Source organism: Heptranchias perlo, chromosome 29 (assembly GCF_035084215.1).
Source record: "Heptranchias perlo isolate sHepPer1 chromosome 29, sHepPer1.hap1, whole genome shotgun sequence".
NCBI classification, from domain to species: domain Eukaryota; kingdom Metazoa; phylum Chordata; class Chondrichthyes; order Hexanchiformes; family Hexanchidae; genus Heptranchias; species Heptranchias perlo.
This window is the reverse complement of record NC_090353.1, coordinates 31,864,848-31,891,270: the sequence shown is the minus strand read 5'-3', so window position 1 is coordinate 31,891,270 and position 26,423 is coordinate 31,864,848. Positions and strand designations below refer to the sequence as shown.

Sequence of the window (26,423 nt, the reverse complement as noted above, 5' to 3'; positions counted from 1 at the left end):
TGGGGCCTGGGAGTAAGGAAGCAAGTGCGGCAGGGGCTAAACATTGAAAGGGTTGGAGTAGAGACACATAGGGCAGGATCGTACTCCAGGGACTCCTGTGTGGCCTGGTCCTCATCATCCTCTTCCTTGTCATCTTCATCATTGTGATAGTTGACAAGAAAGAAATGTCTTCCCAGCTGCTCTTCCTTATCCTCATCTTCCTCCTCCTCTACCCACTTGCTGTGGTGGATCTGCAGGAAAGGATTGTAGAAGCTAAGAAAGGGGAGCATCACCCTCCTTGAGATTAAGGAGACAGAGAAGGGGGTGGAAGGTTGTCTTTACCCCAATTTTCTCCCCCCTCCCCTTCCAAAAGTGTAGGCTCTTGCTGAGGTACAGTTCACTGAGCATCATCGTCCTCCAATAACTCGCCCTACACATGTTAATTTAGACAGTGAGTGTTGGCCGGATACTTAACCATGGAGGGCATTACAGCTGTGCATGATCTCGTTCCTTATTCAAAATAAACGGGCTAACACTTCCATTAATATAGTGGACAGAGTAATGTCATAAGAACGTGTTAATCAAACTTTCGACTTAGCAAGAAAAATATTTGAAAAAGACAAGACTGTTGAGGGATAAAAAATATATTGTCAAACAGCAATTCCTAAGCTTTGAAAAGGAAAAACATTGAAAGGGTAAGCAGAAAGGGCAAGGAAATTAGATGAGTTAGTCAATCTGTATTTATGTATAGACTGAGAGTCTTTAAAGAGCTACTCAAGGCTGCAGAGGTAGAACTATCCTGAGGATGTGAAAGCCGTTATGTATTTGCAAGTTCTTTCTTTCCAACAGGGCAGTGCACTTATGAACTGAGCCATCAAGGTGAGCTCACAAGGAATAAACTGACAGATTGGAATGAAAGTATATCGATAATATCAGCAGCATATTCATATTGAAAATGGCAGTCCCAATAGTAATAATGCTACCTATCTGGAAATTAATGTAACAATTACATCTTCATTGGACAAATTGAATTGGCACATTGTTGAAGGTATAATATCAGTATCAATGAGCCTTCCTCTCACTGCTGCTTCAATCACAGTCAGGAAGGTTGTTATGACCATTCCTTTATTTGTCCACGGTTAGTTTGTAGCTCATATCTGTGGATAAACTTTACCTACAGATAAGGACAAAGTTTGTCTTGGTTTTATCTCGTGCACTGCACCAGAATAAACACACGAGACAAAAGCAAGAGCAAACTTTTATTCACATTAGACAAGAACCCAGAGAAGGAGACATCGGGACGGAAACTAAAGCGCAATATGGAGTGGTCAGTGGCATGCAGCCAAGTCTCCTGCTCGCAATTCACAAAATGGTCACAACCATGTGTGTGTAAACAAATCAAAAACAGCTAAAATTACAGAACATAACTGGTGCATTGTGTCTCACACAAACCAGCCAACTATCTGCATCGTATATCACTGCAGTATAAATCTCAGTGTAATTTGTTTAAATTAAGTTAAGCTCGTCCCCATTTCTGCTCCGCCCTTTATTTCCAAACCATGGCAATTCCACCAATGGAGTGACGGGAATGCTCAAAAAAGCCAGTTAATGGATTCACACCAGAGAACATTCTCCTTGTCTCAAAAAAGTGGCTCCAAGTGGTCTTGAAGAAAATACACCTTCCTATAAAGCAACAGCTGAGCACGCCCCAGAATGGTCCTTTGCTGTTGTAAAAAGCTGTACTGTAACAGCTTATATGCTGCATATAACTTTTTGGGAGATAGGCTTTAAATAAAAACATCTGTAATTACGATCCTCAGAAACTATCAGCTCATTTGAGCTGATTGTTCATATTGACAAACTAAACTCTTCATAAAGGATCCTTACAAACTCAGATCTGTTAGAGAGGGCTGAATTTGAGTGATTCAATGAGGTTGCAAGAACAGTTGCAAAGTAAACCCAATACGCCAACATTTTCATGCACAAGTTCGAGCAGGACTTCTTCACTGCACAAGACCTCCAACCAACACTATACACCAGATACATCGACGACATTTTCTTTCTATGGACCCACGGCAAGGAATCACTAAAGAGACTACACGATAACATCAACAAGTTCCATCCCACCATCAAGCTCACCATGGACTACTCCTCAGAATCAGTTTCTTTCTTGGACACACGAATCTCCATCAAAGACGGGCACCTCAGCACCTCACTCTACCGCAAGCCCACGGACAACCTCACGATGCTCCACTTTTCCAGCTTCCACCCTAACCACGTCAAAGAGGCCATCCCCTATGGACAGGCCCTGCGAATACACAGGGTCTGCTCAGACGAGGAGGAACGCGATGGACACCTACAGACGCTGAAAGACGCCCTAGTAAGAACGGGATATGACGCTCGACTCATCGATCGACAGTTCCGACGGGCCACAGCAAAAAATCGCATAGACCTCCTCAGGAGACTAACACGGGACGCAACCAACAGAGTACCCTTTGTCGTCCAGTACTTCCCCGGAGCGGAGAAACTACGCCATGTTCTCCGCAGCCTTCAACATGTCATCAATGAGGACAAACACCTCGCTATGGCCATCCCCACACCTCCACTACTCGCCTTTAAACAGCCACCCAACCTCAAACAGACCATCGTTCGCAGCAAACTACCTAGCTTTCAAGAGAACAGCGTCCACGACGCCACACAACCCTGCCACGGTAACCTCTGCAAGACATGCCAGATCATCGACACAGATACCACCATCACACGAGATGACACCACCCACCAGGTGCATGGTTCATACTCCTGTGACTCAGCCAACGTTGTCTACCTCATACGTTGCAGGAAAGGATGCCCCAGAGCATGGTACATTGGCGAGACCATGCAGACGCTGCGACAACGGATGAACGGACACCGCGCAACAATCGCCAAACAGGAGGGTTCCCTCCCAGTCGGGGAACACTTCAGCAGTCATGGACATTCATCCACCGACCTTCGGGTAAGCGTACTCCAAGGCGGCCTTCGAGACACACGACAACGCAAAATCGTCGAGCAGAAATTGATAGCCAAGTTCCGCACCCATGAGGACGGCCTCAACCGGGATCTTGGGTTCATGTCACGCTACACGTTACCCCACCAGCGAACAAATGTTATCTGTTTTTAATATAATGGGTCATTTGCTGGCTCTCTCTGCCTTCCGGATGTTTCTGCCTCTCTCTGTGTTTTTTTTCTCCTTTTTTTTTCCCTGTTTGTTTTTTTATTGAATGTGTATTCGGAGGTTCTGCAGGTAACACCTCTCTGTCTGAACACGGTGATTGCCTTGGCAACGGGCAGTTGCAGAGGCAGTCTGTAAACACCATTTATTATTGTTCAATATGTATAAATGCGTAGGCTTCAAGGAGATCTTGAAACATTTGCCTGAGGAAGGAGAAAATCTCCGAAAGCTTGTGAATTTAAAATAAAATTGCTGGACTATAACTTGGTGTTGTAAAATTGTTTACAAAAGTAAACCGAGTCACAGCAAAAATAAAAAAGGGACCATTGGAATTTATTCTACAATGAGCTTTAGTTTCAGTCAGTAAGTCTCCATGTGAGTGACCTCATCAAAAACTTTGTAAAAGTCAAGGTGCAGAACCTCCACCAACCCTGTTTGATCCTAATCAAAAAAATAGATTAGTTGTCCAGGCCATGAAATCTATACTTAAAAACAAAAGCTGCTCAGATTAGTGATTCATTAATTCCTGGTCTCTGTTGTGCCTGTGGCTGGTCCCAGTTTCCTGGTTGCCTGCTGTAGCCCGGAGGATTTTGTGTGTGGCGCCTTTCCTGTGGCGTGGGTGTCACGGTGTGAAATTCCCCCGGGCCCAGAAACAGGAATCTGACGGAAAGCACCTGGAGGATGAAACTCGGCGGCGGCTCGGTCCCGGTTCTTGGCCCCGCGTCTCTTCTGCTGGCCGCCGCTCTCTGCCTGTCCCTCTCACTATCGGAGGCCGGCCAGCCGGCCCCCGGCCTCAATAACACCACGGCCCGCAACAGCAGCGGCTCCGGGCACAGCACCACGCACCCCCATGACGGATACCCCGACAAGTCGGTGATCCGCCGGGCCCTGTGGGTGCTGCTCGGCATCAGCGGCCTCGGGGTGGTGTACTTCATCATCAGGAGCGTCAGGTATGGGGCAATGGGGTGGGAGGAGGTGGTGGGGTGGGAGGAGGTGGTGGGGGAGAGGAGGGAGGGAGGGAGGAGGTGGTGGGGGAGAGGAGGGAGGGAGGAGGTGGTGGTGGGGGAGAGGAGGGAGGGTGGGAGGAGGTGGTGGTGGGGGAGAGGAGGGAGGGTGGGAGGAGGTGGTGGTGGGGGAGAGGAGGGAGGGTGGGAGGAGGTGGTGGTGGGTGGGAGGAGGTGGTGGAGGAGGGGGTGGGAGGAGGTGGTGGTGGGGGAGAGGAGGGTGGGAGGAGGTGGTGGTGGGGGAGAGGAGGGTGGGAGGAGGTGGTGGTGGGGGAGAGGAGGGTGGGAGGAGGTGGTGGTGGGGGAGAGGAGGGTGGGAGGAGGAGGTGGTGGGGGAGAGGAGGGAGGGTGGGAGGAGGTGGTGGGGGAGAGGAGGGTGGGTGGGAGGAGGTGGTGGGGGAGAGGGAAGGAGGTGGTGGAGAGGGAGGGAGAGGGAGGGTGGGAGCGGAGGGGGGCATTGGGGAGGTTTGGGATTTGGGGTGAAGGGTTTGAGGGAAATAGGAGGAGAGGGGGGTCGGTCTGGCAGCAGAGAAAATGGGAAAAGGAGGTGGAGGGTTACCACCTCAAATACAGCAAAAAATAGAAGAATTGGCCAAATGTTGAAGTATTTCTAAGTGTCACTCATTTTGAATGTGATGTGCATTTTAGTTTGAGGCTGTCGCCTGTTTTGACGCCTTACTTTTAAACATAAACAAAGCTTTGTGTGTTTAAATGGGCTTGTAATCTATTTTGTTCATAAATTTCATACCTCAAAGTTCCCTGATTTTGACAGCTCTGCTCTTCTGTTTAATGCAAAGTGTACCAGTAAACTTAGCTATAGTGCGTGTGACATAGATGCACGTCGAATTGCTCATAGGGTGTTGCACTAGAAATTAGGGAGTTTTGGGAGGTCTGCTCCTGGAGGCAGCTTTGGAGAAGAGGAGGAAATAAAGAGGGCATGTAGAGTCATAGGAAGAAGATAGGGAGGTTGAGAGGGGGCTTTTGAAGGGACTCTAGGGTTAATTTTGAGATTTCATGTGGATCATGCATTTGTTTTGATCCCCGCATCAAATGTTGGTGAACTGGTTGTTTATCTCACTCCTGTTTATGGGACCTTGTTGTGTTGCCTACATAACAGTGACTACACTTCAAAAGTAATCCATTGGTTGTGAAATCTTTGATTTGTTCTAAGAAGGCGCAAGACACTATAAATCTATCTTTCTCCTGGTGTGTGCACCCTGTTTTAAAAGTCTGCCTTTCTTTCAGTTCACATTGGCAAGAAATTAACAGCTTGTCTTACTGCTTGGAGCTCACGTACCATCTCGCACCGTATTCCCTGTAGCTGACAGTTTATACCCAGCGCACGTTTTGTTAAGTGTAATTGGAAGCTTAACTGCCATCTCAGAGCATGTGACCTCACTTGCATATTTCCCCCCCCCCCCCATTTTATTGGCTGTTTTATTCTCTACATAAAACTGATGACTTATCACAAAGATCGTCCTGAGGGACAGGTGGTGACACTCAAAAACGTTTGTGAGCCAACAACTTTAAAATGATTACATTACACACCTCAGCTAAAAGTTTTTGCTTAAAATTTCTCATGAAATTATCAGTACCTCTTCTGAAAGCCAATTTTTTTTGCACAAATCAAATGTAGCCAATTCGTACTAAAAAAACAAAGCTCGTTCTGCCTGGATTCTGAAGTATTTAAACTTTGTCCCTTATTACCCTTCGTGACACGTCGTGTGATAAAGTAACAATGAAAATTTTTTATTTTTAAGATAAGCTAGTTACCAGAGCTGATGTTTAATTAACTATAAGGTAAAATGTGACTGACCGGTTAAGCGTTATTAAAGTGATTGCAGTCTCTGTGCGATTGTCACTACAGGCTTTTCCATTTTAATTGTGAACATTTTTTTTATCATTAAAAAGGACTATTGAACATGGCAGCTCTGTCTGACTATCTTTACCCTGTGTAAATAGACAGTAATGCTCAGTTTTCTGGACTCTCCGGAATGGATTGCTTTGAAATGCAGTAACGTGTTAAGTATTCAGAGGGCAGCTTTTTAACGCACAGCAAGCTCCTACAAATAGCAACAAGGTGAACGGCCAGTTAATCAGTTTCTGGCGGTGCTGGTTGAAGAAGGAATGTTGGCCCGGTCACCGGGAGACTTTCTTGTTCTGCTTTGAATAGTGCACGGCATCTTTAACATCTACCCGAGCCACCGGAACAGGCAGATGTAAGGGGAAACGGCTGCTGGTGCTAATTTTACACTCTACTGTATTCTCTGTCAGTATATACAATCTCCCTGTTCACATTTCCCACTGTTCAGTGCAGTGTTCAACTTTCCATCCCTTTTCGGGGGCTGTTGTGCCCCCATTTGGAAGACATTACACTGTGACTGGTAAGCTAACTTAGTTCTTCAAAATCGACAGAGCAATTTCAAAGGTAAAACTTAACAGAGTCATTCTTTCTAAACTATGTTTCTGGGGAATATGCTGCTGAAGTCGGTGCTGGTATATTTCATTTTCAATGACATTCTGAAAGGGAATGCAGAGCTGTGGGAAACAGTCCCTCCTTGATGTCACTAGAAAAAGATTGCACACTAAATGTCTGCTCCCAGGCTACCTCTAACCAGCAGTTCTAAAGCATAAGAACAAAGGACGAGCAGGAGAGACAGCAGTCAGAGTAGCATTTTGTGGTAATTTAGATGAATCTACTTCCTCTTTAATCTGCTAATTATATTCAGGATTGTAATCCATAAGGGTACGGCATACATTTAACCATGAAGAAATAATTAGTCACCACTATTGAACAGAAAATGCTGTAAATATGCTTCAGTGTAGGCCCTGGAAGAGAAAAACAGGTTAGCTTTTTAAGGGGGAGCCTTGCGATGCAGATTCCCACCCGATCGTTTGCCCATCTTTTTCTCTTTTCAATGCTAATGCTGTGTATTTACAGCACTTTCTGCTTTTAATTTGAGGCAGCATTCTCACCTCTAGTGGTTTCAAGCCCCATTCCAGGACCAGAGCCCTCAGTACTGAGGGAGTGCTGCATTTGTCAGAAGTGCTATTTTTTTTCAGTTGAAATGATAAATCTGCTCCAGTAATTCATGTGGATATTAAAGATTCCGTTATTCTATTTGTCCTGAATAACATTCCTCTCTTGACCAAAATTCCTGTCTCTATCAACACTATTAAATACGGGTTAACTGGTTCTTCATCTCATTGCTGTTCATGAGACCATGCTGTGTTCAAAATGGTTGCATGTTTACCCACGTAACAATCACTGCACTTCAAATGACTTCTTCTGTGTGGAACACTTTGAGATCTGGGGCACTACATAACTACAAGTCAGTCTTTAGTTCAGATTTCCAGCATTTGTCGCTTATCTTTTGAGTGTTTGTGCTCATGTGAACATTCATTTGTGTTGGGTCTCAGTGGAGAAACTTGATTTCAGAGTGAAATATAGGATTTGTTACCTTGCACCAATTAAGTTCTGCATTCATATTGTATTGTGCAAATAAGGAAGATCAGAGTTTAGGTAAAAGGGAACTGAAATATTTCATACAGAGCAATCCAAATGTAGTTCATTATTTCATACGTACTGCTCAAGAGCCAGAAGGTAGCTGATACAAGTCGCTGGTCTGTTTCCCAGTCTTAGGTGGGGTTAGTACAGGTGAAGGAGGGCCTGAGCAAGGCTTACCATGTGTTACTTTAAATCCTTTTTATCCAAGTTCTTTAAACAGTGGGCCTGCTCACCTCCCTCAGCCTTTCCTTCCTCTTACAATCTTCATACTTTTCAGTCCCAAGCTTGTTGTTATTTAGCAGCCACCTTTTTTTATTTGCTTTGATGTTTTCAGCCTTGGCGCTGACTGCGCAGAGGACTTTGGCTCTGCTTTCTCAACGTGTACCAAAAAGAAAAGGGACGGAAAGGCTGGAAGCTGTCGGAGGGCTTGTGGTCGGGTTGAGTCCTGGGCCTATAGGGGAATGAAGGGGCGCAGCAGGACCACAGACGAGGATTGGACTGCCCTTCATTTCATTCAGTCACTGAGATAAATACGATAACAGTTTGAAAGGGTCAGTCTGTGACAACCCTGAGCATGTTGGAGCAGGAATGGGTGCATTGTGGAGCATTGCTTCGTAGTCACAACTTTTCCTAAGCAGCTGAGATCTTGGCTGGATCGCTTGAGGCCAGCAATGATGATCTGTTTTTTTGAGTCTTCCAGAGGTGATTTTTAAGGCTGTTTTTCCTCCTGATGTGGGGTGCCTCCATTGTTGAAAACGAACTCCAGAGGCCCCCATTGCCATGGGTCCTGCCAACTGTCATCAGGTCTCCACTTAACACCGAAAGGCTGAGGGAGGTGAGCAGGCCCACTGATTCTCTTCCTTTTTTACCAATTAATGGCAGCAGGAGGTAAAGATAAGGCACGGCAGCAGCACACGCAAGTCATGGGCCTCCGTTTGCACAGCACGCTCCTGTGATCCCAAGCTTAAATGTCAAAGTGCCCATTAGAATAGGATTGGCAGAGGCCTGTGAGTAGGTTTGCTGCTCCCTTGGCTGTAGCCGCCTCCTGATATTGGGGGATTCCAGTAGTGGAAGGGGAGAAAATGAATGTAAAAACTTCTGACCTCTACTGTTAACCCAGATCATGCTCGTCCAGCGCAAAAACCAATTCTTGGAATATAGTCACACAAATCCATCTTTAAATGAGATTGTAAGAAGAAAATATTGAGTTAGGAACATAGAATTTCACAGCACAGAAACAGGCCATTTGGCCCATCGAGCCAGTGTTTTTCTCCATGAGCTTCCTCGTCTAACCTACAGTTTCCTGCTCGCTCCCCATATCCTGTAATAGTCCTTTTTTTTCCAAGCAACTAATTCCCCTCAAAGGTAGTCTTGAGATGTTCATTTAAAGAGGACGTATGGCGGTAGTTTTGCAAGAACCTCCTTATCGTGTCATTGCAAACATAGGCCTGTTCTGCATCCAGTCGGTATAGATGTTACTGTCACTCATAAAGGCTGCAGTTATACCATACTGCTGATTCCGGCAAGAGGCCGTGAATCGCAATTTGCCTGCCAGAGAGAGCTTGGTGCCTAAATGGGCACTTCGCTCCTGGCCGATGAACTATTAATATTTTAAGGACTGGCAGTTAGCTGCATTTGTTTCCTTGTAAAAATCTCTGGGGAAAATGTTAATAAAATGCCGGAGAGTTCCAGCGGACTCCCCAAGCACTTCATAAACCTGGTTATACTCCAAACTGAGCCAAGCCCAATTTTGAGAGCAGGACCTGATTTTAAAACCACATCGCATCGATAGCAAAGTGGCAGTGTATCTGCACCCGGAGAAATCCATGCTGTTGCCCTTGACTTACCAAACTGTCGTATATTCTGAGTCACACAGTACTACATAAAGTTGATTATTAACTGTCTTGTCGCATATCGGGAAGTTTGTACAGTTTGAGTTGGATCATAGAATCATAGAAAGGTTACAGCACGGAAGGAGGCCATTCGGCCCGTTGAGACCATGCCGGTTCTATGCAAGAGCAATCCAGCCAGTCCCACCGCCCCCCCCCCCCCCCCCCCCCCGCCCTATCCCCAAAGCCCTGCAAATTATTTACTTTCAAGTACTTATCCAGTTCCCTTCTGAAGGCCATGATTGAATCTGCCTCCACCACCTGCCCCCAGCAGTGCATTCCAGATCATAACCATTCGCTGTGTTTAAAAAAAAGTTTTTCCTCATGTCACCTTTGGTTCTTTTGCCAATTACCTTAAATCTATGCCCTCTTGACCCTTCCATCAATGGGAACAGTTTCTCTCTATCTGCTCTGTCTAGACCCTTCATGATTTTGAATACCTCTATCAAATCTCCTCGCATCCTTCTCTGTTCCAAGGAGAACAACCACAGCTTCCTCAGTCTATCCACGAAACTAAAGTCCCTCATCCCTGGAATTATTCTAGTAAATCTCATCTGCACCCTCTCTAAGGCCTTCTCATCTTTCCTAAAGTGCGGTGCCCAGAACTGGACACAATACTCCAGTTGTGGCCGAACCAGTGTTTTATAAAGGTTCATCATGACTTCCTTACTTTTGTGCTCAATGCCTCTATTTATAAAGCCCAGGATCCTGTATGCTTTTTTAACAGCTTTCTCAACCTGCCCTGCCACCTTCAACGATTTGTGCACATATGCCCCCAGATCTCTCTGCTCCTGTACCCCTTTTAGAATTGTGCCCTCTGGTTTATATTTTATCTCCTCGTTCTTCCTACCGAAATGTATCACCACGTTTTTCTGCGTTAAATTTCATCTGCTACGTGTCCGCCCGTGCCACCAGCCTGTCTATTTCCTCTTGAAGTCTATCACTATCCTCCTCACTGTTCACTACCCTTCCAAGTTTCGTGTCACCTGCAAATTTTAAAATTGCAGGTGACAAGTCATTAATATATATCAAGAAAAGCAGTGGCCCCAGCACCGATCCCTGGGGAACAGCACTGTACACCTCCCTCCAGTCCGAAAAACAACCGTTCACCACTACTGAGAAGGGTCACCTGAGAATCTGAATTTCCCCATGTGTATCTGGCCAGCAGTAAACAAATAATCACACGCCTACTTGCAGTGTGTGGGGGAGTGAATGGCCACAGTTGTCTGATCGCCCTTCTGTTCAAAGTCCTTGGTTGAATCAGGAAGTGAACTCTGAAGCCTGCTCTTGTGCTGCTCTACACATCCACATCTGCATCTACACTCCAAAAGAAATGTCCCATCAAAGAGAGACACTTGTGCCCCCAGTACAGATCTCCAACTTCTCTTTTCTTCCTTCAGTTTTCCTCACTTTACAACATTTCCATAGACAGCAGCAGCTCACCTTGACTATAAGTAGCCATTTTTCGGGTGATCCGGGACAGTTCGTGTCAGCTGGCTATTCAGTCACAGTGGGCATCGCGTCCAAGCTCGATCCTGAAGTCCTAATATGGACCTTCCCGCAAGATTCACTGTAGAAACCCTAATCGATTTTTTTTTTTTTTTCTTTTCTCTCCCTTCTCATCCTTAGCCCATGGACTCTGAGACTAATTGTAGTGCGCCAGCTGCTACTCTTGGCTAAAGGTCAGCTAACTCAACACATGCTGGGCATCTCTTCTGTTTTTTGTTCACATATTCTCGGGATGTGAGCATTGCTGGCAAGGCTGGCATTTATTGCCCATCCTGGCTCCCCTTGAGGAGGTGTTGGCTGGCCGCCTTCTTGAACCGCAGCTGTCCGTGTGGTGAAGGTGCTTCCACAGTGCTGCAGAGGGCCACAAAAGAGGGAAGTTAAGAGTAAAACACTGTGGTGTGTGTGGGATTGGAGTCACATTAGGCTAGACTGGGTAAGTGAACGGGCATTAGTGAATTAGTTGAGTTTTTACGACAGTCCGTCTGCTTCATGGTCACTTTGACCGATATCTGCTTTTTATTTCCAGATTTATTTTTAAACTGAATTCAAATTGTCATGGTGGGATTTGAACTCACGTTCTCTGGAGTATTAGTCCAGGCCTTTGGATTACTAGTCCAGTCACATAACCACTACACTACCAAGGGGCCCATTACCTCCTGAGGCTATCACAAGAACTTTGGGTCTCTAATTTGATATGTTATATCTAAATTGTTGAGCTGGGAAACGCACCAGTGCAGCCTTTTACTGAAATACTAGTGGATCTCCCTCACTACTGCTCTTAGTTTGGACAGTGTGCTATTTTATAAGGACAGGAACATTATATCACCTGAAGCACAATGTGTTACTGTACCGCTAAAGTGCAGCTGGCATGTAACTCTGCATACATTTACGCTGAAAGTTTGGTATCAGTGCAAAGCCGCCCTGACCTGGATCCGGAGAGAAGTGGTGTGAGACTCCTTAGTGTTGGTTTGACAGAACATGGAGTGCTAAGGGGGTGGAAGCAGAGTTTGATTCCTTGGACACTTCATGTCCTCCTCCAGCCCTACAACTCTCCGAGATCTCTGCGCTCCTCCAATTCTGGCCTCTTGCACACCCTGATTTAATCGCTCCACCGTTGGCAGCCATGCCTTCAGCTGCCTAGGCCCTCAGCTCCGGAATTCCCTCCCTAAACCTCTCTGCTTCTGTCACCTCCTTTAAGACACTCCTTCAAACTTACCTCTTTGACCAAACTTTTGGTCACCTGTCCTAATATCTCCTTATGTGGCTCAGTGTCAAATTTTGTCTGATAGCGCTCCTGTGAAGCACCTTGGGATGTTTTACGACGTTAAAGGCGCTATATAAATGCAAGTTGTTATTGTAAACCTACCTGACCGTGAAAGAACTCTAGACGTTCAAATTTCTAACTTTTGGGAGACACTGCAGCCCCAGGCACGTCCAGCGCTCCCTCCTAAACAGGACAGTTAAAGCTACAGCCAGCCAGGAGCGAAGCAATGTAAATGGGACTCGCCTGGCTGGAATCTGGAGCAAGACCAGTAGCTGCATTGTGAAATCATCCTCATGCAACCCTTTTAAGGCCACAAGGTGTAATCTTTGCACCTTCCTGGATCAGTTAGAGGCTGTTTGTTTTGATCTGGTCAATTTGAGATCAGACTTTTTTTTACTTAATACTTTTAAGTAAGACTCCTCAATTAGAAGGTATAATTGGGCTGCTTTTCTGTACATTGAAGATTATTTTTAATTTACTCTTTGAAAGTGACACACAGCTTTATATATAGAATTACATAGAACTTACAGCACAGAAACAGGTGTTTGTGCACCACACAAGTCTCCTCCCATGCTTCTTCATCTCACCCTATCAGCATAATCTTCTATTCGTTTCTCCCTCATGTGTTTATCTAGCTTCCCCTTACAGGCATCTATGCTATTCGCCTCAACTTCTGCTTGTGGTAGCGAATTCCAAATTCTCTCCACTCTCTGGGTAAGGAAGTTCCTATTGAATTGATTTGCAGAAGTTTGCATGTGTGACACCTGAAGAGTAACTGATGTTTCTTAGAACTTTTATAACACTAGTGAAGCTCATGATTCATGGACTTGCTCATGGTTAGTCAGGAAATGGTATGTCTTTTAGCTGCGTTGTTGTAACAGGCTGAGGGAGCTTACAGCACCCCCTGTGGAACAAGTAAGAATAACAGACATTCTTGCCCCATTGTTTTTAAGAGGTGGCTGTGTCAGCTATGGAGAAAATAAGAACAGACATCAATTACTATTACAATGGACTGGGGCATTACAGCTTGTTTATTTATAGTAAAAGAAAAGTAGGCCTTCACTGGCCTAGTAACTCACAACATCTTAAACAATTTTTTTTTATATCAGATTTTACTATCATAGAATGTTACAGCACAGAAGGAGGCCGCTCGGCCCATTGTGCCTGTGCCGGACCTTTGAAAGAGCTATCATCACTTTAACTTTGTGTTGCATTTTTTTAGTAATTGAGAGGAACTGCCTTAATTTACCTTGTCTAACAATGCATTTCTATTCAATTTGTTATATTGCCTTGTGAAAGCGTTTAAAAATGAATTAAGAGCCCATTTGGCTTAAGTAACCCCAAGTGTTGAAGCCCCTAATGAGGCAATTGAAGCACTTAAATAACCTGTTTAACATCTGCGTTTTAACCTGCAGTCCACGCCATTAGCATTGCATTTAGCAAAAGAAGGTAATGCAGCACACTGGATCTATTGCCAAGACTTCTGTTGCTGCTCTATCAGGGCGAGACAGGGAGACGGAGGTAGCATAATGTTACCGGTCATGCGTTACATTGCCATCTGGTACTCTTATCTCAAACTGCTGGCATCTCTCGGGGTTTTTTAACTTGAGAAACGAGTGTGAGAGGCCAAGACCCATAGTGTGGGACAGCACTATGTTTGAAAAGCCTAGGAAAGAACAGAAAGATAGATTAAGTGGTTGGGTGATGGTATGCCTAAGTTTAAAAAGCCTGTAAAAAGAAATTGTAAACAATTTTACAACACCAAGTTATAGTCCAGCAATTTTATTTTAAATTCACAAGCTTTCGGAGGCTTCCTCCTTCGTCAGGTGAACGATGTGACATTATGTCACCTGACGAAGGAGGAAGCCTCCGAAAGCTTGTGAATTTAAAATAAAATTGCTGGACTATAACTTGGTGTTGTAAAATTGTTTACAATTGTCAACCCCAGTCCATCACCGGCATCTCCACATCATGTAAAAAGAAAGACTGACTTGCATTTATATAGTGCCTTTCACAATCTCAGGTCCCAAAATCCAAGCCCACAGTGAAGTACTTTCGAAGTGTAGTCGCTGTTGTAATGTAGGAAACACTGTAGCCAATTTGCGCACAGCAAGGTCCCACAAACAGCAATGTAATAATGACCCGATAATCAAATTTATTTGGTTGAGGGATCAATATTGGCCAGGACACTGAGGAAAACTCCCTTTGAAATAGTGCCACGGGTCTTCGGTTTAACGTTTTATCCGAAAGACGGCATCTCCAACAGTACAGCACTCCCTCAGCACTGCATTGAAGTGTCAACCCAGATTTTGTGCTCAAGTCTCTGGAGTGGGGCTTGAACCCACAACATTCTGACTAAGAGGTGAGATTACTACCCACTGAGACATGGCTGATTGCAGGAAGTAGGGAAAATGAAAGAAGCTAAGAAATTCCTGGGAAAGAAAAGGATACGGTGTGATGTGTTGATTTCAATCCCCAAGAGGAGTAAGAGTGATATGGAGCTTGGAATAAATGTGACTAAATGACACATTCTTACTCATTACATTTGTAGATGGTATTGATGTTACAGCAATACCGACATTGCTTTGTATGTGTATATATTCTATTAAAGCAAAAATACCCAAATGAATCCTAACAGATTTCAGTATCCATCTGCAAAAAAAAAGTGAAAAATTCCATCACAGGATATCCTGTCCAATGTCATCTCAGAGCAGAAAGCCAGTGATGTCACTTCATTCATAACTTTTAAAAACCTTACCTCTTAGATTAAAGAAGACTCAAAGAAAGAAGTACGGCCTGCTTTCTTCATACGACGACCATGTGGAGATGGCTCCGATGGATACTGACGATGACGATACAACTTTATTCGAAGCGAAGAGCATTAGGAGGTGAGGATTGTGGGGGCGCGCAGTGCTCAGTCCTCACCCGCTGTGTTTGTAATATGTTTATGGTCTGCCCAGCCCCTGTAGGGTTGACCCTTCAAATACTTGTGCAGTGTGTGCTTTCTTCAAAGTGTTCTCATCTCTAAACACTCCTAATGCTGCACATATCAAGCAAGATTATAAAGATGGTGAGAGACAGCAACTTTTTTTTTTGAACAAATACAAAGTCTCGTAAACTCACCTCCTCCTTTCATTTTGGAGCATTTGTAGTGTTCTTATTGTACTGCTTCATTTGGGTTACTGTGTTCAGTTCTGCTCGCTGTGACACAAGTGGCCATCCAGGCTCTAGAGTAGATGCAGAGGAGAGTATTGAGGCTGATCTGTGATGTGAGAGGGATTGAGTTGCAATGAGCTAAGACTCTTTACCAGTGACAATTCCGAGGGGACCGTAGCTATGTATACAAGATACTTAATGGGACAAGAGACAGTTAAACCCAGAACAATACTTTCAGATTTGCCATGGCAGCAGGACAAGAGTGCACGGGTTCAGGGTTGTGAAGGGAACAGTTTAAGATGAATGCCACCAGGTGTTTCTTTACACCTTGATCAACAGGTTTCCAGGGTGGGTGCCAGAGGCCAGGACATTAGACTCATTTAAGAAACAGATGCTGAAACGATGGTGTTGACGTTCTAGAAGGATGAGATCAAATGGGCCGAAAGGCCCTTATCATCCGAACTAATCATCTGACCTCATCTTTGAAAGTGTTAAAAATATTGACTTTTGACACACTGAACAGTTTGTCCCACTTTCAGAGGGTATTTAAAATCTGTTCAGATGCATATATCTGTCTGCAATACTTTTGTGATGTATTTTATACTTTATGGGGGGTGGGGGAGGGGGGAGTTAAAATTTCCCTGGTTGAGAGTGTTGGTGATGCCACACTACACCTGCCCTTGTAGCCTCCTGTGTGCATGGATGTGATAAATTGACTTACAGGCACTTCTATGCAAAAATTACAGAGGTACGCACAGATTGATTTTTAAAAGTTTTCATATTATAAATGACAAAGCTTAATTCCAGTCCAGAATCATGGGATGATAATCTCTCCTGGCTGTAGGAGCCTTTTGTGAAATGAGTTTGGCAGCTTCAGCCCAGTTCCTAGTGGGCAGTGACCCACAGCACAACTCTGCCCCTGGATTTTGACTTAAGGGGAAATCTCTCTTGAAGAGGCTATAGGACATCTAGTGTGAGGAACGGAAATATGTCACACTGGTGCAATTAGGGGTACACTTAGGGTTGGGATAGAATAGAGGGAGCTTTATGGTCCATCCGATATTCCTGTACCTGACCTGAAAAGTTTTTGCTGACACTGGATGCCTGAAATGGAAAGGGTTCTGTTTACAAGTATTAATCTCCCCTCACACAGTTGAGCACAGAGTCACAGCGAAATTGTATCGGTGCTTAGCTTAACATTTAGATAAAAGGGTGAGTCTGCTTTAATTACAGTGAGCTGACATGCTGTTCTCCTGCTTTCTCTTTCAATCTTCACAGGAGCATTAACTACACCGCCTCACAATCTTGCTGACTTTCCAGCCACTACAAATGCTTCGAGACACTCTCTCCACCGCTTCGCTGTGAGTTTTCATAGGTGTTCCCATCCTTCTTCCCGCAATCCTCTGAACTACCTCCTCCCCCTTGTTACCAGCTTCTGTCAGCCGCCATTAATGCAGTCCCTTTTCTCAATTCCTCAACTGGCCCTGCTGTAAATATGCCGGCATGCAATTCAGAAGGAAATTCTTCTGTGGCTTTAGAGTGTTGTATTGTTGAGAGAGAAAAAATAACAGACAGCAGGGAAGCTTGACTTTTGATTTATGGTGAGACCTGGGTGAAGGGTCAGGCCAATGATCTAGAGTGGTATCAAGGTTACAAAGAGTAGGAGAGAAGAGGTTCATGAAGTAAGGAGTCAGTACTTGGAAAGTGCTTAATTGGCTGTAAAGCGCTTTGGGACACCTTGAGGTTGTGCAAAGTGCTATATAAATGCAAGTCTTTCTTTCCTATTACCTTTTCAAGTGTCCATACATGAACCTAGGCAGCAAGTGTGGGCAGTCTGTTGGATTGTGTGAAGGTAAGACAGCTGAGCTCAATTCTGTCACCCCCCACCCCCCCCAAGCTCAGGGGTGCTGAGGAAAATTGTAGTGCCCCGACCATTGCCCTGGCTGATTCAGCACAGCTCTGCGATCGAACCCCAGGACCCTCCTGGTTTTACACTGCGCAATGCATGAAGATGGTATAATTTGAATCGGAATCTAAGAACGTTCATTCAAAATCTGATTGCAACCTGTCCCAGAAAATGTTTCTGCCGTTCCATCTGCACATGGGACTTGTTCATCAGTCACATGCACTCTTGTGAGAGAGTTGGCAGCGCTATCTGTTTGATTAAATTCAAAATCCAGTAGATCAGTTCCTGCGGGCAGGTTTGTAATTTGAATAGTGCTCGTCTGTGCGGTGAGAGGGGTGGCGGGGAGTGGAAAGGAGTGGGAGGCTCTTGGCTGGTCCACGTGGAGAGCTCTATGGCTGGATTACTGAGCTCCCTTGATAGTGTCATTTCCTGCTGTTTAAACAAAATCATATACTGTATTTAAAATGTACAGTGATAATGGGCGCTGATGGTCAAACCCAATTAAAATAATATAAATGTTAAGAGGTGAAGTATAATACTAGAGAATGTAATTTAAAAACCTTAATACACTGGGTAAATTAAAGAAGAATGACACTGAAGTGGGGGAAAGTACTGTTATCTAACGTATCCACAGGTGAAGCTGGGGAATATAAAGTCACAGATAACTTCCTTTTCCTCACTGTCTAAATGAGATGCCCTCTGTTCCCCAGGAAATCAAACCATGTCAGATTTCCCACTTGGATACTTGCACCTGAGCAGACCTTTTCCGACAGGTCTGTCTCCAGCCGGTTGCTACTGAACCCAGCGAGGACCCACATCCGTCTCATTCCTGGATATTGATTTTAGTGGTTCAGCATAGGTTACTGTTTACCATCCAGGGACAGAGTCTCAGTCACTGTGACCTAGAACCACAAAGCTGTTGCAAATGTGGCATAAAATTAATTACTGAGTTTTTTTTTCATCAATCTTTGCTCTTTTCTTTCCCTTCTACTGCTTTGCAACACATTTTCTGTTTCAGCAAGGAGAACAGGACAGTCTCCAGCCACAAACATCCACTTGTTGCGCTACATGGAGAACACTTCTGCTGACGAGTTGGCCCCAACCCTGCATTATACGAGTGGGTCCTTGACAGAAGCCACCACCGTGTTGAAGTGACATTGATACAGGTCTCCAGTAGCAACTGGGCTAAATAGCAGTACAGATAAAAAGGAGAAGAAATTGGAAGTACACGAGTCAGTGAGCTTCTGGATAGGGAGAGGCTGGGTTCATGTTTATGGTGTACACCCAAAACATTAACAGTTTCTCTTTTCAGAGGTTGCGTATGCCCAGTATTTTTGATTTTTTTTTTATTCCTAAGTGAAATTGCCCCGACTTCACTTTAAATAATGTCTCTTCACTGAACATTTAATGCCGGGACCAACAGCTTTAAAATGGAATATATTTTACTGAATGCTCATACAAACTCTTAAACATTCCTGGCAGTTTTCCCTCCTTTTCATCCCAGATTCCTTCCTCCCTTTTTATATATTTTGTCTTGCTTAAATCTTAATTGTTTTTCTCATGCAATTTTAACCTCCCTGTTCAATCAATTAAGTGTTTGTACACTAACCTTCTATACTGTATGCATTTCTCTTGCACCCCTACAATAGATCCTTAAAAACGTTCCATTGCTTAGCGTATTTTCATTTTATTCAAACAGATTAGATTTCGGAGTGAAAAGACATGCCAGTTTTTTGGGAAATGCAATCAGCCAGTTGTACTGCATGTTTTATTGGTTTTGACTCCAGATTGATGATGAGCATGTCTCTGGTGCCAAGTTTCCCAAGTCTAATGTAGGCGAGGGGTGTGAGAACAAACTCGAGGAGATCGTCTTTCGCACCAGTTCAGCTCTGCACTGACTGCTGTATAGCTGCAACCAGTGCAACGCAAACTTTTAACAATTTGCCAGAAGGCCCAACAGTCAACCTGGGTACTTAACTGAACTTCATTTTCACCTTTTTATAATGTTAGCGAGTCCATTGTGCTGTGATCGGGCTCTGTCCCTGCTTGCATTCATACACGAGCTGTTTTCTCTGACCAGTTAAATGGCACGGAGTCGGCAGTATGATTCTGATCTGCCGCTCTGCGTCAGTATCTGTACAATAACTGTCTAATCTTGTCCCTTTTCGTATGGTCCAAACTCTTAGAATCTGAATCTGGTTTTGTTAGGCAAGCTGCAGCCACTTAACCAGAGATCGCAAAATGGTAGATTGAGTTTATTACATTATTAACTTTCTTTTATTTATTTTTGTTTGCAGATAATAAAAGCACGTGAAGGACATACGGTGAATGTGACGTGTTATCTGTCGTGCAGTTATCAGAAGCTTCAATCTTCCTCTCACTTGCTAATTACTTTCCAATGACTGAATATATTTGTACAATTTTGTGTGTGCGCAACTGGACAGGTAATAATTCCAGCACACCCAAACTCTTCGTTGTACGTGCAGCAGAAGCTGCTGAAACTCTTCGCTTTTGGGGAAATTTTACTTCAGCGTTATTGTGATTTCTGTATCATTTCCTGCGAATCATTCCGAAAGAAGTTCCGGGTTATGAATTAAAGATCGCCTGGAATAATCGTTTTTTCACAAAGCTCTGCTTCGGAGCAAGTCGGGCTTGCAAACTTTAAAAACGTACATAGTTAATTTGCTGTAATGAAAGTGTTTACCTTGACATTGTTGCTATTTAGATACTTAGTGGAATGATTGCTCTTAAAACCACATTAAGCGGATAAGCTTATTTACATACAACATTGATATGGTGAACGTTACATAAATGTGCCATGGCCGGCAGGCACCAAGTACTCTACGAAAAATGAGACCATCTTTCCTCCAGCGGCACCCAGAACCCCATGTATCGTGGGTCCTGAGTGCAGCCCTCAGAGGCAGGGTAAAATGTGGTCCATTGATCCTCCCAACAACAGGACGATAGGGACCCACAGCACACTGCAACCCCCTCCCCTGTGCCCGACTATCATGTTAATAGCACCTTTTTACTTAGACAGTCTCTGCTAACCGCTCACTGGAACGTTAATTTTTAAACACAGTTGTCGTGTATCAGCGCTCGTTTAAACCAGGCAGGGGAGCAATTAACCTGGTGTCTTTGGTTATTGTTTAACACTGAATGCTACTTAACCTTTTGCACTCGCAGTCCTAACCGCTTCTGTACACCGCAAAGCTTCCGTGGGAAGAAAGAGTTGGACAAACGCACTTCTCCGCCGGCGCCAGTAGAAGCAAAGCTGGTGAATCTGGCGGCAACTCCTGAGACCCCCCCCCACGCAAATTAAAAAAACGACAAGTGTACCTCGGCTGCTGCCGAACGTGGCAAGTCAGCGAGTTTAGGCGACTAACTTCAGGCGGCGGTGAGAGAACCGTCGGTTTGCCGTTGGGCGGCAGGTTTTAAAATGTAAACGCTGCATTTAAAATCTACAGATGGTAAGGATCCTCCAGTGTGTGGGCATCAGCTATGCAATAAGAGCATGACTAAAGGCTCAGATCTCTGTTGGCTTAAGGGAGTTGAATTCAGGCCAACGTGCCATGCTTGTACATATTGCCAGCTTGTCGGGACTGTGAAGCTTTTTATATGCCCTTTAAGCAACAACAACAAAAAAGATACAATTGAATGCCATCCATTTTGTTTAATGGTTTAGTAAAAGGTTTTTTTTGTTGGAAGGAGAATGGCTGTGTTGCATTTTTAGAGACAGCGAAGCCATTCTTAAAAGGTATGATTAATAGACTTGCTTAGAGTGGTTCCAAGATTACAGCCCTGGACAGGACAAGTAACTTATCTCTCCGATCCACGAGAAACTAGATATTTCAACTTAAGTCGGGAGTTATATTAAAATGCGCACAGTTAGAGCAGCGTACCAAAGAGCCGATGTTACTTTGAATTTTACGCGATGGCCAAAATGAGCTTGTAGTCTGTCTTTGCTTAAGCTTAGGGTTGGGTTTGATTGTTTTGCGCTGCAGGAAAATTGATGTTTCAAAAAAAAAACGTGGGGGAAAGAAATTGAATTCAAACCAAAAATACTGCCGCTGCCATTTTAAAAAAAAAAAGTTCTTGGAAAACAGCTCCCTCTCAAAATGTAGGTTGAGGGAAGAAAACTGGCAGTGCTTCTTTTAATCCATTTCGTAGAAAGCTGTCCTGTATGAACGGGTAGCTGTTGGTTCAGGCCACGGTGTAGTACACCAAGCTGTTAAATGCAGCATAAAGTTATATCGTATAGAAAGAAAACAGCAATGGGTGCGGGAATTTTGAAAATACAAAATAGCATTTATTTCTTTCATAACTATTTTTAAGGGACCAAAAGCCTCATAATTATTTGTCGTCATGTACTGATTTTTTTTTTCTTAATTTTTTTTTGTGCTCAAGGGGAGGGATGTTAGTTCTGAAGGATGGAACTCTTCCCATTTCAAGCATCCAGTGGCAGCATCAAGCACTTCCAAGTCGGGTAGGCCGCAGCCAGACGCAGAGTAAAGCGCCCTCTAATCTGTCCCCCCCCAACAACGAGCCCCAGCCCCCTGCTATAGAGGAGCACCCCCGTAGTGCACCAGTGTGACATTGTTTTTCCCATTTCACACACAAGCCATCCCTGTGACCTCTCTTGAGTGAAATCGCTTGCCGGTGCCAAATTAGGGATAGTTTGGTGCAGTGGGCCTATTGTATGTACTAGGAACTGGACTGAGACGGCCCAAGCTCATTCCACACAGGACCCTTTACAGCCAACAGAGGAAATCTTTAATCCCATCTTTCTGAGCTGGATTTAAACCCGGGGCCCAGAGGTACAAGTGCTTTTAAGATGTCCGGATCACTCTGCTTTTGTCTGCTGTTTTAATGACGTCCCTAACCCATTTCCCATAATTGGGTTTGATCCTCTGCTAAAATAGGGGCCAAAGTAACACCTGCCAATGCATTGCGTGTTTGTTCACTAATACCAGAAGCAGTCATTTTTAGGTTCAAATCCCCACATAGTTTAAAATAGCGAGTATAGTCGTGCTCAAAACTGAGTAGGGGAGAGCAGCTGGTTAAAGTGTCACTTTACGTCCTACAGATCAGTCCACAAATGCCCCATGAAACTGACTATTGTGTACTCTTGTGTTTAAAGTAATTAATTATTGCAATGATGTCATTTTCTGCTCTTCCCCTCTGGTCACAGAATCCTTCAGACAAGTAGGCAGGCAGCTGTCCAATTCCCACGACGTTAGCTGAGTTAATTCTCTTTCCAGTTTCTCCCCCTCTTCCCTGTGAGGAAGCAGCACTGGATTGAGAAGCACCGGGGCTAGTCCATTCCGCACCACGTGTCTGGTGCTGCTGAGCCAGTGTGTGTAGCACAGTTTCCTTTATAGCCAAAGCACAACTTTATTGTCTTTGACCATCATTTTTGAAACGTGACAGTCTCATGATACTAATATTCACAGATATATCCAGACTGGCTTTCCAAAGATACGGACAGTCAAGGTGAATTAGTCCGCATTGTTGCTGGGCACGCATTAATCACAAAATATGTATCGCAACTCGATATTATTAGATCCACACGGCGGGTCAGTCAGCATCTGACTGACATTTTGGCCTGTCTCTCTTCGTTTTTTCAGATGCTGATTGGCCTGCTGTGTATTTCCAGCATTTTCTGTTCCTATTTCCAGCCCCTGACATTGTTTTACTTGTATTGTGTTGTAGAACCTGTTATAACTGGAACAAACTTTGTAACACCAATGCCAATTTTCCTTTTTTTTTCCTGTGTAGTTTTTTTTTGTTAATCGATTAAACTTTGTAAATGCCAATGTCTTTTTGGATGGAGAAGCGACTTTAATTTGAGTTTTTTGATTACACATTGAGAAGTCTGTGGCTGGAAAATATTTATCTTGTTTAATTGTACGACCAACCATTGCGTGTGGAGATGTCGAAAGCCTCTCTACAGTTCCCAGGATACACCCATGGTAAAGTTGTAATATGTAAAGAATCTTACAACACCAGGTTATAGTCCAACAATTTTATTTGAAAAGCACAAGCTTTCGGAGGCTTCCTCCTTCATCAGGTGAATGTGGAAATCCACATTCACCTGATGAAGGAGGAAGCCTCCGAAAGCTTGTGATTTTCAAATAAAATTGTTGGACTATAACCTGGTGTTGTAAGATTCTTTACATTTGTCAACCCCAGTCCATCACCGGCATCTCCACATCAAAGTTGTAATAGATTTAGCAGTTAGCTGATCCTAGCTGAGGCAACAGTAGACTGGTACAGTCGACCTTAGCAGGTCTGGGCAAAAGGAATAGAGGAGAAAACTTAGCCAAGGTTTCTTCTGGATAGCGTGCAAACGGGGACAGGAATGAGTGTGACTGTCATGACTTCTATGGTTGAATAGCCTGCCTGTACTCGCCATCTAAGCGCTCATAAGAAGATTGGTCAATCGGATGCAGTGGTGGAAGGGGAGGAAAAGGAAGAGAGAGTGGAATCGTTCTGGTCTCTTTGTGGAGTGACATCGTAAGCACATTTTCAACGCATTTACAGCGAGCAGCGCAATTCTTTCACCTTGGCCGAGGCACCGTGAGAGCTGCCGGTACCCCGGCAAGGAGCAGGGAAAAGCGCAAGATGGACAAACACACGTCGGGTTGCTCTTTCATTTATATGCTTATTTACAAAAATTGCAGCACTTGGTCCCAGGTGGTACATTCCATTCTTGCAATCGGTTGACCGTGTAAAACCAGCAAATGTGAGCTACAGTAAATATCATCGACATTATGGATGCAGTTAAGCATTCGCATTGTGTTTGAGTGGGGACATTAGTCAGTCTTAAAAATTTATGGATTGTTTTATGTCCTTGTACTAATTGAGGGGGAAAAAAAACAAAAGTAAAATCTGAGCACTTGACAGAAGAGTAAATCACTTTGTATAATGGATCACTTTTATGCTACATTAGCCACTTTCCCCCTCAGAGAACCAAAGCAGTTTTAGTTTCAGGCACATAGACAATACCAGTTTCTACTCTCGTGTTTGCCTGTGTAATTCTGAAATGCCTAATGCTGAGTTTTGGAGAATATAATAGGACTCAGCATAGACAGATGTTTGTTTTCAGTATGCATAGAATAATTTATTTTTTGTTTTTGATGCGTAAAATGCTGTCTATGTTCAGAGGGAAAATGTTCTTCTGTTGTGAACCTGAATGCTAGTCGACAGCAAGAGCCTTTGGATAGAAACGCTGTCTCATGTTCTTATGCTAATGCACGAATTAGCTGATCTCAGCTGGTGTAATGATATGGCTGCTACTGTTGGGCTCAGAACCCCTTAGGTTAAGGAGGGGCAATATCAGCTGAGGTTCCTGCTCTTGATTGCTCTCTATTGACTCTTGCTGGGAAGTGCCTGTGTGCTCATTTGGGTGAGGGACAGGACCAGGCTTGACTGCGACTTCCTGGCCCCTCTCCTCCTCCCCTCACCCATTGATTGAACAGCTGGGTTGGTGCAGTTGCTAGCCTCCACTAGAATGGTCACTTGGGATGAATGCAGGAGGATGCATGTGGAACAGGATGTATCCCTTCAGTGAGAAGAAGGAAGAACGTTAATAATAGTGATTGAACATCTCAACAATCATTGAGGGTGCTGGCACGTGAGGTAAACACCGTAGGTTTGAATACTTTGCCCTCTGGTGCATTTGTTATAATCATTCCACATTGTAGGAGGAATAGTGTTTGAAACTGGGGTAGCAAAAGTCACGTCATATAAATAAGAATATGTTATGGCCTTGGGGTGAAGTGATCTCGGACATTAAGTAGTCCATATGATGCCCCAGTGGTTTATCAAATTCAGATCTGTCTGCAACTTGGCAGTGTACTTGTCGAGTTGCAGTGTATTGAAGAGCTGGTATTTTGGATTGTAGGGGTTTGGGGGGGGGGGCCGGTGGGGAAGCATGGTTTTCTGTAGAATCGGCTGTGTTTTTGCTGTTTCGGAGCCTTGTGCGCTGTCATTCCTTTGGTTAACGGCACTGTGTAACGTCGAGACACCCTGATCAAAGCAGGAGAGTCGAGAGAAATCCGTGGATAAATTTGATAGGCATTTTACTTTTTAATTGTTCGTGTGCGAATCTATTTCAGATTCGGACAGTGAGCAAGGATTGGGGCCTGAGATATACATTTAGAAAGTAAATGATCTTCATCTGCAGGGCCGCGTGTGAGCGTGTATAAAATAGAATAGATGCCCCTTTTCCATAAGGCTGTCTTTGGGAATCAAACAAAAGAAGTCTGGTGAAGTGTCGCTTTATAAGCAGCGAAGGCTTAAAACTGATCTTAAATCTGAGATGGTAGGAAATCAGGGTTCGAACAAACGTTTTTTGTGTAAGCACTCCGTTCTAAGGAAGAGTTTTTACCTGAAACATCAACTGACTTCCTTTTTCACAACCGATGTGCCTGACCTATTGAGTGTCTCCCAACATTTTCTATTTTTGTTCCTGATTTCCAGCATTTCTATTTTATTCAAACTTTTTTTTTTTGTTTAGCATTTTTACAGGATTGGAAGGCTAACGACAAATAGGACCAAGTCCTTTCCACCACAAGAATTGTGAAACCTTTTCACTGCAGTGCTTCAAGAGGTTGTGCATAGAATGAAAATCACATTGGGGGTTAATTTCTACTGATGGAATACTGCGTACTGCTGTCACATTTTAATGGGAACATAGGAACGGGAGTAGGCAATTCAGCCCCTTGAACCCATTCTGCCATTCAGTTAGATCATGGCTGCTCTGTATCTTAACTCCATCTTACCTGCCTTAATACCCTTGCCTAACAAAACCTAGCAATCTCAGTTTTGAAATTTTCAATTGACCCCCAGCCTCAAAGGCTTTCTGGGGGGAGAGAGTTCCAGATTTCCGCTACCCATTGTGTGAGGAAGTGCTTTCTGACATCGCTCTTGAATGGCCTAGCTCTAATTTTAAGGTTATGCCCCCGTGTTCTGGATTCCCCCACCAGAGAAAATAGC

At 44.1% G+C, this 26,423-nt stretch overlaps 1 protein-coding gene across 2 annotated transcripts; it reads left to right on the top strand.

The window, feature by feature from the left end:
- The first annotated feature begins 3,769 nt into the window (after nucleotides 1–3,769).
- Nucleotides 3,770–23,239, top strand: LOC137299576 (protein FAM174C-like). 2 transcript variants are annotated; one of them, XM_067968419.1, is made up of 3 exons: nucleotides 3,770–4,137; nucleotides 15,127–15,249; nucleotides 16,796–16,877. In XM_067968419.1, the coding sequence occupies exons 1-3, from the start codon at nucleotides 3,869–3,871 to the stop codon at nucleotides 16,827–16,829; spliced, it is 426 nt and encodes a 141-aa protein (XP_067824520.1). In that variant the 5' UTR covers nucleotides 3,770–3,868; the 3' UTR covers nucleotides 16,830–16,877. The 2 variants fall into 2 exon arrangements, with proteins under 2 accessions (XP_067824520.1, XP_067824521.1); XM_067968420.1 differs by lacking the exon at nucleotides 16,796–16,877 and adding an exon at nucleotides 19,721–23,239 and having other exon boundaries at nucleotides 3,771–4,137.
- The last annotated feature ends 3,184 nt before the right edge of the window (nucleotides 23,240–26,423 follow it).

What these genes read in the sequence shown, in the direction of transcription:
- LOC137299576 (XM_067968419.1), top strand. Translation starts at nt 3,869, where the DNA reads ATGAAACTCGGCGGCGGCTCGGTCCCGGTTCTTGGCCCCGCGTCTCTT. An exon ending in TTCATCATCAGGAGCGTCAG is followed by an intron (nt 4,138 to 15,126) that starts GTATGGGGCAAT and finishes CTTACCTCTTAG; the next exon opens with ATTAAAGAAGACTCAAAGAA. An exon ending in GAAGCGAAGAGCATTAGGAG is followed by an intron (nt 15,250 to 16,795) that starts GTGAGGATTGTG and finishes CAATCTTCACAG; the next exon opens with GAGCATTAACTACACCGCCT.